The sequence below is a fragment of the Wickerhamiella sorbophila genome, assembly GCF_002251995.1.
Source record: "Wickerhamiella sorbophila strain DS02 chromosome Unknown contig2, whole genome shotgun sequence".
In the NCBI taxonomy this organism is placed as follows: domain Eukaryota; kingdom Fungi; phylum Ascomycota; class Dipodascomycetes; order Dipodascales; family Trichomonascaceae; genus Wickerhamiella; species Wickerhamiella sorbophila.
This window is the reverse complement of record NW_020194005.1, coordinates 326,127-340,851: the sequence shown is the minus strand read 5'-3', so window position 1 is coordinate 340,851 and position 14,725 is coordinate 326,127. Positions and strand designations below refer to the sequence as shown.

Below are 14,725 nucleotides of genomic sequence, written 5' to 3'. Positions count from 1 at the left end.
AAGCCGGTTTTGTAATCTCGAGTTACCCTGTCGTGGTGGAAACTCGCGATATCCCTTTTGGAGTCGTTTTAGTATCGTTAATGAAATTTTATTAAATCAGCTTACTTTTCAACTGCTCCCAGTCTTGTGAGCTACCGCATACTCATACGGCTTATGTACGTTGTTTAGTACCCACACGTGCAGGTGAATTACGCCAGGCCAATTGTGTAATCACGCAGGGTCAACTAGAATCATAAAGCGTTAGGGCATAAACGAGATACGGCTATACAACATTATCTAGGGCGAAGAACCAGGCTTGACAAGGTGTAATGCGACGCCAACGGGGTCGGAACAGTTGTCAGATGAGTACTTGATGGTGTTACCGTCGCTGGGGCAGACAACGAAACCACGGTTGCCGGCAGTGCTCAAAACAAGGTCGCTGCCATCGATGGTCCAGTCCATACCAGCACTGGGCTGGATCTCGAGGTAACCGGCAGTGACAGCCAGGAAGTTGTTGGTATTCTGGATCTTGACCTGGAAGGTGCCATCAGAGTTGCCCTTCTCGAGGACGTAGTTGACGTTCTCGGTTGTGGCATGGATGCCGAGCTTGTTGTCGGGGTTGACACCGACGCCCTGGAACTGAACATCGCTACCGGAGTGGATGGTGATAATGCCAACAACATCACCGACAGCAAAGCCGCTGCTGGAGGAGCCAGGAGAGGAAGAAGCGGGAGGAGCAGGAGCAGTAGAGGAAGCGGGAGGAGCAGGAGCCGAGGGGGCTTCAGGCTGGGCAGGCTCAGGGAGAGGGCAGTAAGGCAAGCTGGCAGCAGAAACGGCGGAAATAATGGCGGCGACGAAAGCGAACTTCATTGTGATGACGGGTAGAGCACTCCTGGCGGTGTTTATATAGACACTTGTCCCTGGGTCTGCGCAGCTGCATGCTGCAGGTCAGTGCGCGCGATCGCTCGTTTAGGCTCGCCAACTTGGTGCATCTTTTTCCGCTAGGAAACGGAGCAATTGCCAGACGAATTTTAAGAGTACGCTAGGAATATTAGTATTCACCCCTTTTCCTTTTAACCCGTCCGTCCCTTCATCCAAACAATTGCTGGAGCAGGTTTAGTTTTGCCAAGACGACGTAATACTGCATCCAATGCTGACCTGCATGGCAAGGAATTTAGTCCGGGTTGGAAAAAGCGGATTCGATTACTTTTTGTGCCTAAACGCGGTTCATTAAGTTTTAAACTGCTTTACGTAGGTATCATGGCAATTGATCGCCTCTAACAGCGAGACAAATTACAAGGGGTATTTTGAGTCCTTAAACCACCTGCCGATGCAGCCAAACACGGCAGTCTCGGTGTAGGAGACCATAACTCGCAAGGATACTGCCCACCTTTCTCATGGCACGGATCGGTTTCGACACGTTACCGAACCCCGTTGATCTCTATACACTATTTTCCAGCAATTTTTTTATATACCGAAAAGGTTTTCACTTTCCGAACCTCCATCCCTTTCGATCCTGTCTATGGATGGCGGGTTTGTGAACCCCGAAAAAGTGCCTAGGGTAAGGTGGGTTAAAAATAACCATGCAACATCCCCAGACTCCCGCGTGAATCCTGCTTCGGGTAAATTAAAATTAAAAATTAGACGTGCAACGGTTTACGTTTCGGGTTGGAATTCGGGTTTTAGTTGCCACTGACTCTTCAAAGAGTCCCATGTAGCCACATTCTTTAACATATGCCGTAGATTCGCAACCGACTGATCACTGTCGAGCTTGATGTCACACTTTTTGACAATTTCAGCGGACTTTGCACTGTATTCGCGCTGCAACGCCAGGTAGTCACGGATACGGGTTATAGCAGCAGTATGCAGCTTCAAGACATTATCCGGGAGGTACGAGTCGCTGGCAGTGGTTTTAGTTTCGAGTTCACGCTTGACTTTTAATCCCTCGAGAATCGACACTGAGCTTGGTGATGGACTGGGTGATGCACTGTGGACTTTGCTGGTGGGAGGAAGTTTGCCAGCCTTGCCGAAACGCCCCGTCCAAGTTGGTGTTCCGATTTTGTGCCGCCGAGCTTCTCTGCGGGATTCCTTGAGTGCTGCAGCAGCTTGATTTGCTATTCTCGTTGCCTCTCGCTCCATCAGGACCGTGTCGGGCCGTGAAGCGTCCATGACCGCATCATGCTCCAGCGTACTGTGAACGCCGGCCTTTGCGAACAATCCCTCAAGAAGCCCCTCGTCGCCAGCTTTTGGATCCTCACTCGTTTTGAAATCATCTTGACGAGAAATGCCGGCAACTTGGTCAATATCATCATCAGCCTTTACTGCTTGTTGTTGCACTTTTTTCTCAGTTCCGGCGAACAGCTCGCCAGTTTCTGCACTGTCGCCAAGGGAAAAAAGATCGTGGAGGTCAGTGTTCTTGAAAAAACGCTTCTGTTTGGGATCCTTGAGAATTTTGTTCGTGAGAAACTGTTTAAAAATTTGGCGGTGATAGATCTTCTCTTCGATTGATCCGGCAATCATGAGACGGTAAATCACAACCTCTTTCTTTTGGCCTAACCGCCATGCACGCTCCCGAGCTTGCACATCTGTACTTGGGTTCCAATCAGGATCGTAAATTATAATCCTGTCGGCACCGGTCAAATTAACTCCCAAACCGCCGACTTTAGTGGTGAGCAAAAAGACCTTGTAGTCGGGATTGTTATTGAAGGTTGATACCAAGCTTTGTCGCTGAGCGATTTGTGTGGAGCCATCCATTCGCAGGTATTTCAAGTTCATTCTAGCAACAAATGGCTCCAGAATATCGAGCATTTGCCGAGTTTGTGTAAATAGTAATGTGCGGTGATCTTGACTAGTCCATAATTCAAGTAGAGCTTTAACGACTTGCATCTTCCCGCTCTTGCTGGGATCCCCATAGCTGGCTTTGTGGGATGATACTTCTCTGGTCAAAAGATCAGGGTGGTTACAGATTTTTCGCAGGATGTCAACACCATAAAGTACCTGGCGACGGCCAGCCATGATTGAATTCATTTCATCGCTCTTTAGAAAAGTGCTATAAGCCTCTTTTTGAGCCTTTGTGAGTTTACAGAATAGAACTTTTTCTGTTTTTTGAGGCAGGTCGGTTGCAACATCGCTTTTCATACGTCTCAGCAAATACGGTGCAATCAAGTTGCGCAGAACAACAGCACACTTGTAGGCGGTTTGAACCTGAATATTAGTGGCATTGGCATAGCCGCCCACGTTGATTGGAATAGAGAATTGGTTTTGAAAAACCGGTAGTGTACCCAGCTTTCCTGGAAAAACAAAATCGAAAAGGCTCCATAGTTCGATCAGGTTGTTTTGAATTGGTGTACCAGACAAAATTAATCGATAATGTGTCTTGATCTGTTTGCAATTGAGACTGACTTCGCTGTTTGGATTGCGGATTTTATGTCCTTCGTCCAAACAGCAATAGCTCCAGACCTTGGGCAAAATGTACTTTGAATAGACCTTGATACCAGCATAAGTTGTGATCACTACATGACCCGTTTCAAACATACCTTTGAGTAAACTACTGGCAGCAATTTTTGACTGAGCCAGAACCGATTCGTCCTCGGAATCACTATCCGGGCCTGCTCGGCCCGATCCTGACATGCCGGTACCAATTGAATGCAAAATGGCGACTCGCAACGGTGGCCACCATTGGTGAAGCTCAGTGACCCATTGACTCATTACTGTTGCTGGACATACTATTAAAGCTGGCCGTCTTTTCAGCATACCTGAATAGTGCAAGCCCGCCAAGAAGGCAGCGACCTGCACAGTTTTTCCTAGACCCATTTCATCGCCTATGATGCCTCCAGTTCGCTGGTTGTACAGCTCCCAGAGCCACCTGACGCCTGTTTTTTGATATGCAAACAGACTGGTCCAAATATCGCCAGGTATTTTGAAACCTGCTGCTGGATCCAGCACTTTATCTTCGTATTCAGGATGCGGTAGTTCCCATTCCTCCTTGGTTTCATCAATGGATTGATGCAATTCTTTTCTCAGCGCCTTTCGCATTTTAGTCCACTGGTCAAGTCTGCGGTGATAGTACCCTACATTACCATCATCTTCGTCTTGAGCAGACGTTGTTGACCTTGATTCAAATTCCTCGTCGGAATAATCAGAGTCAATTGGCTCCCTTTTGATCAGAACTGGATCTTCTTCGTCAGTTGCCTCCGAGTCGGATTCTAGTGTAGAATCTACTCGTCGACGTTTGAATTGACGGGCAAGCATTGTCGATGGTCTACTCAAATCTTGATGGGATCTATCGGGATCATCTTCAGTCTGGCTTGGTTTACCGAAAGGTGTAATTTTTCCTGTGCGAACTAGGTACTCTTGTTCCGTTTCATCAGCGAGTCTACCAGAAGCCACTTGTTCGGGCTGGGTACTGGATCGTTCAGCGATCCGGGCGAGTATATCAGCTTCATCACGCCGTAAACCAACCAGATCTTTACGCTGTAAATTGAAGATGACGTCGCGGGCCTTCTCTCGTTCAGTAATGCGCGTGGCGGGGTTTTCTATTTTATCAGTGAGGGCAGCGATTTTGGACGAAATGTCGGTAATTTTCTGCCGAGTTTTCTTCAATCTCTTCTCGTCTAATTCATTTTCGTGTGCTTTTAATGTTTCTGCCGCCTGCTGTTCTAGCTGCCGCTCTAGATCTGCCTGATCAACCGACCATGCTGCATCCATAAAAAAAAGTCAGATTTTACTTAAGCCTTTTAAAATGGCCGTGATAGGTGATGTGAGTCGGATTTATGGAATAGCATATCACGCCGTGAAGGACAATCTAATGTCAATAACCGTAAAAAGCGAGCATAGGGGCTATGTTTTGGGAAGGGGTGGTAGAACTATGAGGTATCAGAGATCGAAGGGAGTGGAATTACATTAAGGCACTGGAGCACGGACTGAAAACGCCAAAGAATGAGGTTTGTTGAAAAGGCCGAATTGCAAAACCAATAGCCAAAGATAACACAATTGAGCTCATCGACTTTGTCAAATGTAGCTCAAACACATCGTGAACGCCATCTACACACCTTTCTTATCACATCGCTTCTGCAATCGACCTACTGACTATGCAGGACCTTAGCTATGGCTCATACTCCTAGCAACCCCGGCAAAAGGGCAAGGGCACGAGCACGTGGAAGGCTAATGCAGGAAAGACTCGAGAGCATGCTGCAGCGGTATACAGAATGATGTGAATGGAAATAAAATACGTCTAATAATAAAAAAAATAAGGGCAGTAGAGGAAGGCAAAAACAGGGAATGTATTTGTAGTAGTTGTTGATGCTTTAAATTAGGCTTTAGACCGCTTGGTGATATCGACAATGGGCCTGCCATCGTCGTCAACGTCACGACGTTTTTTGGGATTATTGAGAAACTTGGACATGCCACGCATGGCTGCTCTGAACCCAGTACGGCGTTTTTCTTTTGAGGCAGAACAGTCAGCTTCTTCGGCACATTCAGGTGTGTCTTGCAGTGATTCAGGAGTCCAAGCTCGATCAGCGGGCAGGGCCAAGCCAGGAGGGATCAGACCCGCCCAGGGCCCGGTCAGAAGCGGGCCTTTTGCTGTAAAGTCAATACCTTCGGAGTTTCTCTCCATCATTAGCTTGAAGTAACTGTCAAGGCGGCCCGGCGGGGGCACAATTTTGTACTGCACTTTAGATAAAAACTCGACCTCCAGCATGTTGAGTTCGACGGTGGAGATGCCGCCGACCTTGGCGTAGTGTGCGTTGGTGCAAAAAGAGTCACATAACCCTTTGCAGGCAACAGTGACCGAGGTAACGATGTATCGGTGAACGGTAAGGGTGTTGACCTGGAACTGCTGGTAGGAATGCGAAAGAACATCGATAAAATAAATGACGACCATGAGAATGGCTCGGTCAATCGAACAAAACCTAATGATTCTCTGTAAGTAGTCGCGAATGGAAATTTCAGGGGGCGTTCGAGAGTGGAAACGGGTGAGATTTTCCGAGCTCACAGGAATTGTGTCGTTGAGAGCAACGATTTCCTGCAGAAACCGCGAGACCAGAGCGACCAGATCCCTCATGTGGCACTCATAATAAAAATCAGGCACAGTCTTGCCCACGGGTTTATCTACTTCCATCGCAGAGTCCTGTGGGGTGGGTTGGTGTTCTGCCTGAGCCCCTGGGGGCACGTGGATCTGGTGCTCGGCAGAATCACCGGAGTGGTTCAGGTCGTGGGCTGCTGGCGGAGCAAGAGCGCCCGAATCTGTACTGGGCGTCGATAACTTGGGTGTTTGAGACGCTAGCATATTGCGGTTATGGGCAATTTCGTGGGGTTGCCTTCACGGATGCGGGCAGGAGTGGGGCAACAGAGGTAAAACAAGAACCTGGTGGGCGGAAGTAAGTCAAGTGCTGGAGAGATAAAAACCTATCCATTTATTTATTTCATACCGCAGTCGAGTTCAATCAACTTCGTCACGAAAACGGCGCTCTTTGGAATCCTATGGGGAGGGAGTGTGAAGTGGGCAAGGAACATGGCCGGTGTTTATAAGGGGTGTTTTTTTTCCTCCCATATGAAGGCAGCTACAGGACTCAGTTCGCTTATGAAAGCGGTCTCTCTGGCGCCTAGAGCTGGCGTAGGGGCAGAGATTTAATAAACTGAAAGAAAATGAGCGGCAAGGGCATTGAGTAGGTCAACCTGGCGAAAAGTGCTCCGGCCAATAGGGAAAGAGACTTTTACCTAGTCGTCGATCCTTGCTCATGCATGGGTGCTCACAGCGGCTCGAAGGTGACGTTGGCTTGGGGTTTGGGTTCACTCTGGAAATGCGTGAGCGCCGGCCGGTTTTTTTCATGGTGTGGTTTTGATTACCAAACCGCTGGTCCGGGGCACGCAGTTGGCCTAACACCCTCAGGTCATATCATTTTGCTGCAAGCGAGAGGTTGCTGACAAGTCCCCCGGGCAGGTTTCAGACCACCGTAGATCCAACTAATATGTACTGTTCGAGGCCTCATGTAAGAGGGACAGGTGCGTCCCGGGTCCAGCCTACACATCCAAAACCAACCAAATATCTCCAATAAAACTAGTTCCATTGCAATCTGTGGTGTGCTCTTGCTGCACACATTCCGGGATGTTTACGTGGCAGTCCCAGATGTACGCGGGGCCGAGCAGGAGGGTCGGCGTTATTAATACCCAATCCCAGCCCCTTCTTCCTATCTAACTCTGGCTCATCATGGAAGGTAAGTGCATTTGGCGGGTTTCCCGTCAGCAAAAGCAAGATTAAAAGGGAGGCGGCTCATAATTCTGAGGTGATTGCGCCGGTGGAGGAATACAAGAGACGTGTTACCGGGGCTAACCGGTACCCGGCCTCGCCCTCGCCGCGGCAGCGCCTCCTTGGGTTGCTTTTGAAAAATCGCGCGTTTTTTGAAGCTGAATACTAACAGTATAGACGATACGTATGCCCTTGTTGTTGATAATGGTTCCGGTATGTGCAAGGCCGGCTTTTCCGGAGACGAGGCGCCCCGCGCCGTGTTCCCTTCGGTCGTCGGTCGCCCCAAGCACCCCGGTATGATGGTTGGCATGAACCAGAAGGACTCGTACGTCGGTGACGATGCTCAGTCCAAGCGTGGTATTCTGACCCTGCGCTACCCTATTGAGCACGGTGTTGTTACCAACTGGGACGATATGGAGAAGATCTGGCATCACACCTTCTACAACGAGCTGCGCGTTGCCCCTGAGGAGCACGCCATTTTGCTCACCGAGGCTCCTGTCAACCCCAAGTCCAACCGTGAGAAGATGACCCAGATCATCTTCGAGACATTCAACGCTCCCGCCTTCTATGTCCAGATCCAGGCTGTTCTGTCTCTGTACGCTACTGGTCGTGTCACCGGTATCGTCATGGACTCTGGTGATGGTGTTTCCCACGTTGTCCCCATCTACACCGGTTACTCCATCCCTCACGCCATCAAGCGTCTTGACCTTGCTGGCCGTGACTTGACCGAGCACCTCATGAAGCTGCTCACCGAGCGTGGCCACTCCTTCACCAACACCGCCGAGCGTGAAATCGTCCGTGAGATCAAGGAGAAGCTGTGCTACGTCGCCCTCGACTTTGAGCAGGAGATGCAGACCGCCGCCCAGTCCTCCTCTTTGGAGAAGAACTACGAGCTTCCTGACGGTCAGGTCATCACCATCGGTAACGAGCGCTTCCGCTGCCCCGAGGCTCTGTTCCACCCCGATGCTCTGGGCCTGGAGTCTCCCGGTATCCACGAGCTTACTTACAACTCCATCATCAAGTGTGATGTTGATGTTCGTAAGGACCTTTACGGCAACATCGTTCTTTCCGGTGGTACCACCATGTACCACGGTATTGCCGAGCGTATGCAGAAGGAGATCTCTGCCTTGGCCCCCTCTTCCATCAAGGTCAAGATCATTGCTCCCCCTGAGCGTAAGTTCTCCGTCTGGATCGGTGGTTCCATCCTGGCCTCTCTCGGTACTTTCCAGCAAAATTGGATCTCCAAGCAGGAGTACGACGAGACTGGACCCGAGATTGTCCACCGCCGCTGCTTCTAAGCTGCTATGTAGTATTGGTAGATCGTATTGTTGCCTTTATGGCAGAAAAATTAGTGTACTAGCTATAGTTCCTGGGGTCAGGCATGTGCAGCGACTGTCCGCCGGTGGTGGCTCGTTGCTGCTGCTCGTACTGTAGTCGGGAGATCGCTAGAGCGGCCTCCAGGTCCTGCTCTTCTTGGCTCTGAGGGGTTGCCACGGGCTGGGGAGGTCTGGCGGTCTGGCGTGTCCTCATGGCAAGGTCTTGGGCTTGGGCTTCTTCAAGGGTTCGCGGTGGTCGGTACGCTTGCTGGTAAGGTCCGGGGTTCTGGTTCTGTTTCTGGCTCTGGTTTTGCTGGTACGGATTGTACGGTGGTTTGTAGGGGTTCTGGGCTTGAGGTGGATTTTGAGCATGCGGCGGAGGGCCAGCGCGAGTCTGGGTTTGTGAGTGAGGGCTCTGGTCACGGGGGTGATGGCCGGTCATAGCCCGCGGTTGAGGGCTTTGGTCACGGGGCTGATACCCATTCATAGCCCGCGGTTGAGGGCTCTGATCTCGTGGTTGGTAGGGCCCTTGAGATCGCTGATTGGGATTTCGAAGCCGCTGAGGACTTTGATCCAGAGTTTGATAGGGGGGCTGCTGCGGAGGCTGGTTGTGATTTGGCAGCCGCTGGGGGCTTTGGTCTCGAGCCTGATAGGGATTCTGGCGCGGCGGCTGGTAGCCATTTGGAGCGCGTGGCTGAGCAGCCTGGTTCTTGGGGTGGTACGGGTTTACTGTCTGGCTTCCTGGCTGGTTTCCTGGCTGGTTGGGCCTCGTGGGTTGGTTTGATCGGTCGGGCGAATTGGACCGTCGAGTCTGAGTATATGCTGGCTGGGGTTTCGGTACCTGGTTTTTAGGGATCCCTTGCTGCTGAGGCTGAGGCCTTTGGCCCTGTCCCCCATTCGCCTGGGGAGCAGCGCCGGCATCCCGTGCGGAGCGTGCCTGTTGCATCCGCCTTTGATGATCCTGCTGAAATACATCATGAACCTCCGTGGAATGCTGTACTAGGTCCTCTTGTCTAGCCGCATGGTTCCTCATAAATGTATCAAACAACGCCGCGTTTTTGGTCGAGCATGCATTCATCCAGCAGAAAATCGAGCCTAGCACTGGACATATGGAGATGAGAAAGTCGAAAGTGACATTGCCGCCCATTTTAGCCAACGTCTTCTTTGGACAACCGGCATCAGCAGCATATTTGATCAGTTCAGCATGCATTGTGTAGCAGATCCATGGTCCAATCAACGGAAGAATGGTGACGATTGGAATGATGCCCAGACCCAAATCAATGGGAAAACAATTACAGAAATTGCGGTCGTGATACCATGCACGCTTCATGACCTTTTTCCATAGCTTCCGTTGCACCTCAGACACATTTCCAGGAGCCTTGCGTCGTTTCTTGTCGCCATCGATCTCCTCGTAGAACGGGTCCTTCGTCTTTATAACATCCGGGGCCGCGGCCTGGAACACAGTGGAAACTGCTCCAAACCCAGGTATCCCTTCAATAGTCGAGCTCAGGGCTCCTAGTGCGTCGGCCATCGCGATTGTCTAAGTGGTTCGTCGGTGGCTCAGTCTTTGTAATGTGCTGTTATGCAGGCTGCCTGCAGGGGCGCCGATGGTCACATATCAATAAACATATATTTAACTAGCATTAGCGTTACGGCCGCGTCCAATCTTGACGCGACTGGTCATGTTTCGTTTTCCAACAAACGGTGATGCTCCTGAATCGCCGGTTGACGGCCCCACCCAATCAGCAATGAGCTTTTCGTTCTGACGCTGTTTCCGCTGTTGCAGCTTAACGGCCTTGGCATACTCCGGCTGATCTTCAGCATAGTATTCGACCTTGTCATCATGCTGAGCCCGGCGGGCTCGACGCGACTGGGGATTCGGCAGACTGTAGCGATCGCCTCGGGTCTTCCATTGCATATTTGCTTTAAGGTGAACGTGGATCTCGCCGTTCCCGATGGTCACAGTGACCCGAGTGAGTGTGTGACCACCGCATCTAGGACAAAACTGCTTTGACGAGCCCTCTTTGGGCATCGGCAGTAAGTGGAAGCAAGCATGGCAGCGTTGCATGAACGTCTTGAGCTGGGTGACCCGCAGCCCGTTGTCGTTGATAACGTCCATTCCAATTTGCAAACAGACGTTCTGGACGGCAAAATCCCTTGAAGCCAATGCGGCAGAAACCGGCTTATCAATAGGTCTCATCTCTGCGCTATCTTTCTCCAGCTGTTCTTTCAGGTTCTCTGTGGTAATCCATCCATCATCGGACCAGTCACTATCGTCATCGTCTTCTTCTTCGTCATTCGTTTCGGGCTTCTTTTCTTTTGCTGCCTCTACCTCTGGTTCCTTTGGCACAATCTTTTTAGGAGCGGGCTTCCGTCGTCCCTTTTGCTTAGGCTTGACAACAGCCCATTCATCATCCTCAGGCTTTTCAGACTCTTCCTGATCGGGTTGCTCCTCAGCCTGCTCCTCAGTCTGCTCTTCAGTCTGCTGGCTGTGGCCTTGGTGTTCAACTACTTTCATTGTGGGATCAAAAACCTGGGGAGCAGACTTGAGACCTTCTTTAGAATGCAAGTCATAAGTCAAGGCAATGATGCCAATATCAGGAGCGGAAAGAACAGTAGCATCACCAGTCTTTTTAGCGAATGCACTCACAAATTTTATAGCATCTGCACTGGGGCTTTGGATGTGAAGTTCTTCTCGCCAAAGGGCCAGCCGTTGACGCGCAGTCTCGTCTTTGATCTCGCTTAAGACTTCTGGAGTAGTATAGAGCTCTTCTGCAGCAGATTTCAGCTCGTCTCTAGATTGTGTCAAAAGAGGACCTGCATCCACTACCAATTTTTGGACTTTAGCCATTTTGGATCAGTGAAAAAAAAAATATTTGATTGAAAGCTAATTACTTAATCGACATTTTAATGGACGCAGTCAACCAGGCACTGGAAAATAAGGACTACGAAAAGGCGGTCGAATTAGCGACCCAAGAGCTCAAAATTGCACCTACGAGCTCCAGGCTTTTCTTGAAACGGTCGATTGCCAACCTGAGGTTACAAAAGCCGACAGAAGCCTTGAATGACGCCGAGTCCGCTGTGTCGTTAGCTACAGACGAGAGCTTGCGAGGAGACGCTCAACTGAGGAGAGCAATCGCCTTTTACCAATTAAAAAAGGTTGGAGAGGCAAAGGCAGCCATTAGGTATGCGCAGAAATGCAATTGTGTCGACAAGACACTCCCGATCTGGCTTCAAAAGATCGAGGCTGAAACCACCGAACAAGCTGAGCTTGTGGAGATCCCATCTAACGCTGAGCCCGTAGCCAAGCCAAGTATCCGCAAAGACTGGTACCAAATCGGTAACAAGGTGACAGTGTCAGTATTTATCAGAGATGCCCCCTCCTCCACCAAAGTTGATATTTCCGCTGATCGAATTGAGATCCCGGCCTACGACTTTGTGCTCGACCTCAGTCATCCAATTGACCCTAGTTCTGCAAAGATCGATATTGTAAAGCCTAAAATCGAGCTCACATTCGAGAAAGCGTCCCCTGGCAACTGGAGTCAATTGGCCAAAACTCCTGATGATCTGAAGCCCCTTGCCAAGCCCAAGGCAGCGTTTGAGAAAGAATGGAATATCGAAGATGAGCCTGAAGAGGAATCGGGAGACCCGCAAGCGTTTTTTGAGAAAATCTACAAGGATGCTGACCCCGATGCGCAGCGAGCGATGATGAAGAGCTTCATTGAAAGTAATGGCACAACGCTCAGCACCAATTGGGCTGAAGTGAGCAAAGGAAAAGTTGAAATTACGCCACCTAGTGGAATGGAGGCTAAAAAATGGACCTAGCTAAGTACATGTATAATTCCAAGTCCCGTGGTGGGGGGACCTGCTGTGTAATCATGATGAAAGAAGAACCGCAATCGCCGGGGTTTGAGGACGACGTGAGCCTGTCCCCAGCGTCTGTGAAAGGCGAGGAGTTTGAGGACGACGACAAGTACGAGGACTCGCTGGATTTGGATACAACGCAGGCGCACTCAAATGTTTGGATGGTTCGCATGCCAAGGTTCTTGCTGGAACAGTGGAAGGACGTTGACTATTTCGGGGGGCGAGAGCTGGGCAAAGTCCGAATCAAGAGACAGCAAGATGATAAGCAGTGGAAGGTGCGGCTCACACTGAATGACAGCGAGCGGACACACGATTTACCCCACGATTACGACCTGACACTTGTGCAGCAAGTTGTCCAGAATACCTATGTTTTTAAGGAGCAGGATTTACCCCAGTCGAGCGGCCGGACCGGCTCAGCAGAGGCGAACAGTTCAAATCCCCAGGACCGGGATGCAAATTACGATAAATACCAGCCGGTGATACGTCATCTACCTAAACGCACAGCTCTTGTCGGGCAGGCCTGCCATGAGTGTGTTGTTACGCCTGATTTCAGAGACCCAAACTACTCGAATGTCGTCAAACGCCGCAAGATCATGGAGCAACCGGACAGCGAGCGACAAGTTACTCTGCTCAACGATACAGCGGGAGTTGGCGGTGTGAAATACGGTGCAACGCTTCGCCAGCAACGCAATGTCTGGCTCAAAGCGCAGAACAAGCGCGATATGCTTCGGCAGGGCGATGGAAAGGCCATTCGTATTCCCAAAAGCGAGTTGTTGGACAAGTTGTTCGGCTTGTTTGAAGAAACAGAGTACTGGACTCTCAAGGGCCTTCGGGAACGTACTCGTCAGCCCGAAGCTTATCTGAAAGAGGTGTTGGACACAATTGCAATTCTCAATAAAAAAGGGCCATACGCAACCAAGTATGGGCTACGCAGCGACTTCAAACAGCACAAGGGCACGGGGATCGCTATGCAGCAAATGCTTGAAGCTGGGGGGACACTCGAGGACCCTGAAACTAAAGAGGAGCCCAGTGATGACGACATGGAGACTATTTTTTAGCATTGCACCGTTCATAGTCTGTAATAAAGTAGCGTCCATGGTCCGTCCATGCGCAGGTCGGAAATTAAGAAAATGCCCCAACCTTTAATCATCAAAGTTTCCCGCCTGACTTCAACGCGTTTTCAGATGTCGGCAGAAAAAGTCGTCGCTCCTGCGGCTCCTGGGACATCAATCAAGTATGCGGCCTTGCTCACGCTTGTGCTACAGAACAGTCTGCTTATTCTGACGATGCGGTACTCCAGAATCATGGACACCAATGAAGTGTACATTTCGTCGACCGCGGTCCTCCTGAACGAGGTGATCAAGCTAGTAATCAGCTTGCTAATTTCATTCAAGGAAGCTGGAGTCAAGGAGACCTTTGCCGAAGTGTTTGGCGAGGGCCATTGGATGCTGGCTGTTCCGGCCGCGTTGTACACTTTGCAAAACTCGATGCAGTATGTCGCGGCCTCTAATCTCGATGCTGCAACCTTCCAGGTCACGTACCAACTCAAAATTCTGTCCACTGCGTTCTTTGCAGTTACTATTCTACACAAAAGACTTCATATCAACCAATGGGCGGCTTTGGGTCTGCTCACAATGGGGGTGGCTGTCGTCCAACTGCCCACCAGCATTGTAGAGGTGGTTAAAGGATTTATTGCCCCCATTCAAGACGTTGAGACCCCCGCCGAAGAGCGTATTACCGGGGTGGCTAATAATATTCGCGGTCTTGTTGCCGTTACGATTGCCTGCGTCTTGAGCGGCCTGGCAGGGATTTATTTCGAAAAAGTGTTAAAGGGCAGCAGGTCTGTGTCGCTATGGGTAAGAAATGTTCAACTAAGTTTCTACTCATTGTTTCCGGCTCTTTTTATTGGTGTTTTGGCCAAGGATGGGCGGGACATCTCTGCCAAGGGCTTCTTTTATGGCTACAACATGGTCGTCGTGTCGGTGATCCTTTTGCAAGCCGGCGGAGGTATTGTTGTTGCCCTATGCGTCAAGTACGCCGACAATATTGCGAAAAACTTTGCCACGTCTATCTCTATTCTTGTTTCGGCTATTGCAAGCGTGTACTTCTTTGGCACGACGTTGACGACTAACTTTGCCGTCGGAGCGTCGATTGTTATTCTGGCGACATGGTTATACAGCAAGTACGAGCGTAAATAACTTTAAATTTGATGCATAACCAATAGCGTATAACGTTAATCTTTTGGGCAGCCCTCTGGCGATAAGATGGGATCACGTGACTATTACCTACAAATAAGCTGCCAACCTTGTTCTACTAC

The 14,725-nt window shown here is 50.2% G+C and overlaps 9 protein-coding genes across 9 annotated transcripts; 4 read left to right on the top strand and 5 right to left on the bottom strand.

The window, feature by feature from the left end:
• Positions 1-276: 276 nt before the first annotated feature.
• B9G98_03452 (hypothetical protein) lies at positions 277-849 on the bottom strand (the record flags this gene model as incomplete). Its single annotated transcript, XM_024810009.1, has 1 exon — positions 277-849. One exon carries the CDS (start codon positions 847-849, stop codon positions 277-279), a length of 573 nt encoding a protein of 190 aa, XP_024665777.1.
• A 786-nt stretch (positions 850-1,635) lies between these two features.
• B9G98_03451 (DNA repair protein rhp26) lies at positions 1,636-4,686 on the bottom strand (the record flags this gene model as incomplete). The annotated part of the gene is made up of 1 exon (XM_024810008.1): positions 1,636-4,686. The coding sequence occupies one exon, from the start codon at positions 4,684-4,686 to the stop codon at positions 1,636-1,638; it is 3,051 nt and encodes a 1,016-aa protein (XP_024665776.1).
• A 604-nt stretch (positions 4,687-5,290) lies between these two features.
• B9G98_03450 (Nuc-1 negative regulatory protein preg) lies at positions 5,291-6,268 on the bottom strand (the record flags this gene model as incomplete). Its single annotated transcript, XM_024810007.1, has 1 exon — positions 5,291-6,268. The coding sequence occupies one exon, from the start codon at positions 6,266-6,268 to the stop codon at positions 5,291-5,293; it is 978 nt and encodes a 325-aa protein (XP_024665775.1).
• A 921-nt stretch (positions 6,269-7,189) lies between these two features.
• B9G98_03449 (Actin) lies at positions 7,190-8,526 on the top strand (the record flags this gene model as incomplete). Its single annotated transcript, XM_024810006.1, has 2 exons — positions 7,190-7,196; positions 7,406-8,526. The coding sequence occupies 2 exons, from the start codon at positions 7,190-7,192 to the stop codon at positions 8,524-8,526; spliced, it is 1,128 nt and encodes a 375-aa protein (XP_024665774.1).
• A 58-nt stretch (positions 8,527-8,584) lies between these two features.
• On the bottom strand, positions 8,585-10,075 carry B9G98_03448 (hypothetical protein; the record flags this gene model as incomplete). The annotated part of the gene is made up of 1 exon (XM_024810005.1): positions 8,585-10,075. The coding sequence occupies one exon, from the start codon at positions 10,073-10,075 to the stop codon at positions 8,585-8,587; it is 1,491 nt and encodes a 496-aa protein (XP_024665773.1).
• A 102-nt stretch (positions 10,076-10,177) lies between these two features.
• B9G98_03447 (20S-pre-rRNA D-site endonuclease NOB1) lies at positions 10,178-11,395 on the bottom strand (the record flags this gene model as incomplete). The annotated part of the gene is made up of 1 exon (XM_024810004.1): positions 10,178-11,395. The coding sequence occupies one exon, from the start codon at positions 11,393-11,395 to the stop codon at positions 10,178-10,180; it is 1,218 nt and encodes a 405-aa protein (XP_024665772.1).
• Positions 11,396-11,454: 59 nt separating this feature from the next.
• Positions 11,455-12,369, top strand: B9G98_03446 (Protein SGT1; the record flags this gene model as incomplete). Its single annotated transcript, XM_024810003.1, has 1 exon — positions 11,455-12,369. One exon carries the CDS (start codon positions 11,455-11,457, stop codon positions 12,367-12,369), a length of 915 nt encoding a protein of 304 aa, XP_024665771.1.
• A 53-nt stretch (positions 12,370-12,422) lies between these two features.
• Positions 12,423-13,466, top strand: B9G98_03445 (Transcription initiation factor IIF subunit beta; the record flags this gene model as incomplete). The annotated part of the gene is made up of 1 exon (XM_024810002.1): positions 12,423-13,466. One exon carries the CDS (start codon positions 12,423-12,425, stop codon positions 13,464-13,466), a length of 1,044 nt encoding a protein of 347 aa, XP_024665770.1.
• A 126-nt stretch (positions 13,467-13,592) lies between these two features.
• On the top strand, positions 13,593-14,606 carry B9G98_03444 (UDP-galactose transporter; the record flags this gene model as incomplete). Its single annotated transcript, XM_024810001.1, has 1 exon — positions 13,593-14,606. The coding sequence occupies one exon, from the start codon at positions 13,593-13,595 to the stop codon at positions 14,604-14,606; it is 1,014 nt and encodes a 337-aa protein (XP_024665769.1).
• Positions 14,607-14,725: the final 119 nt, after the last annotated feature.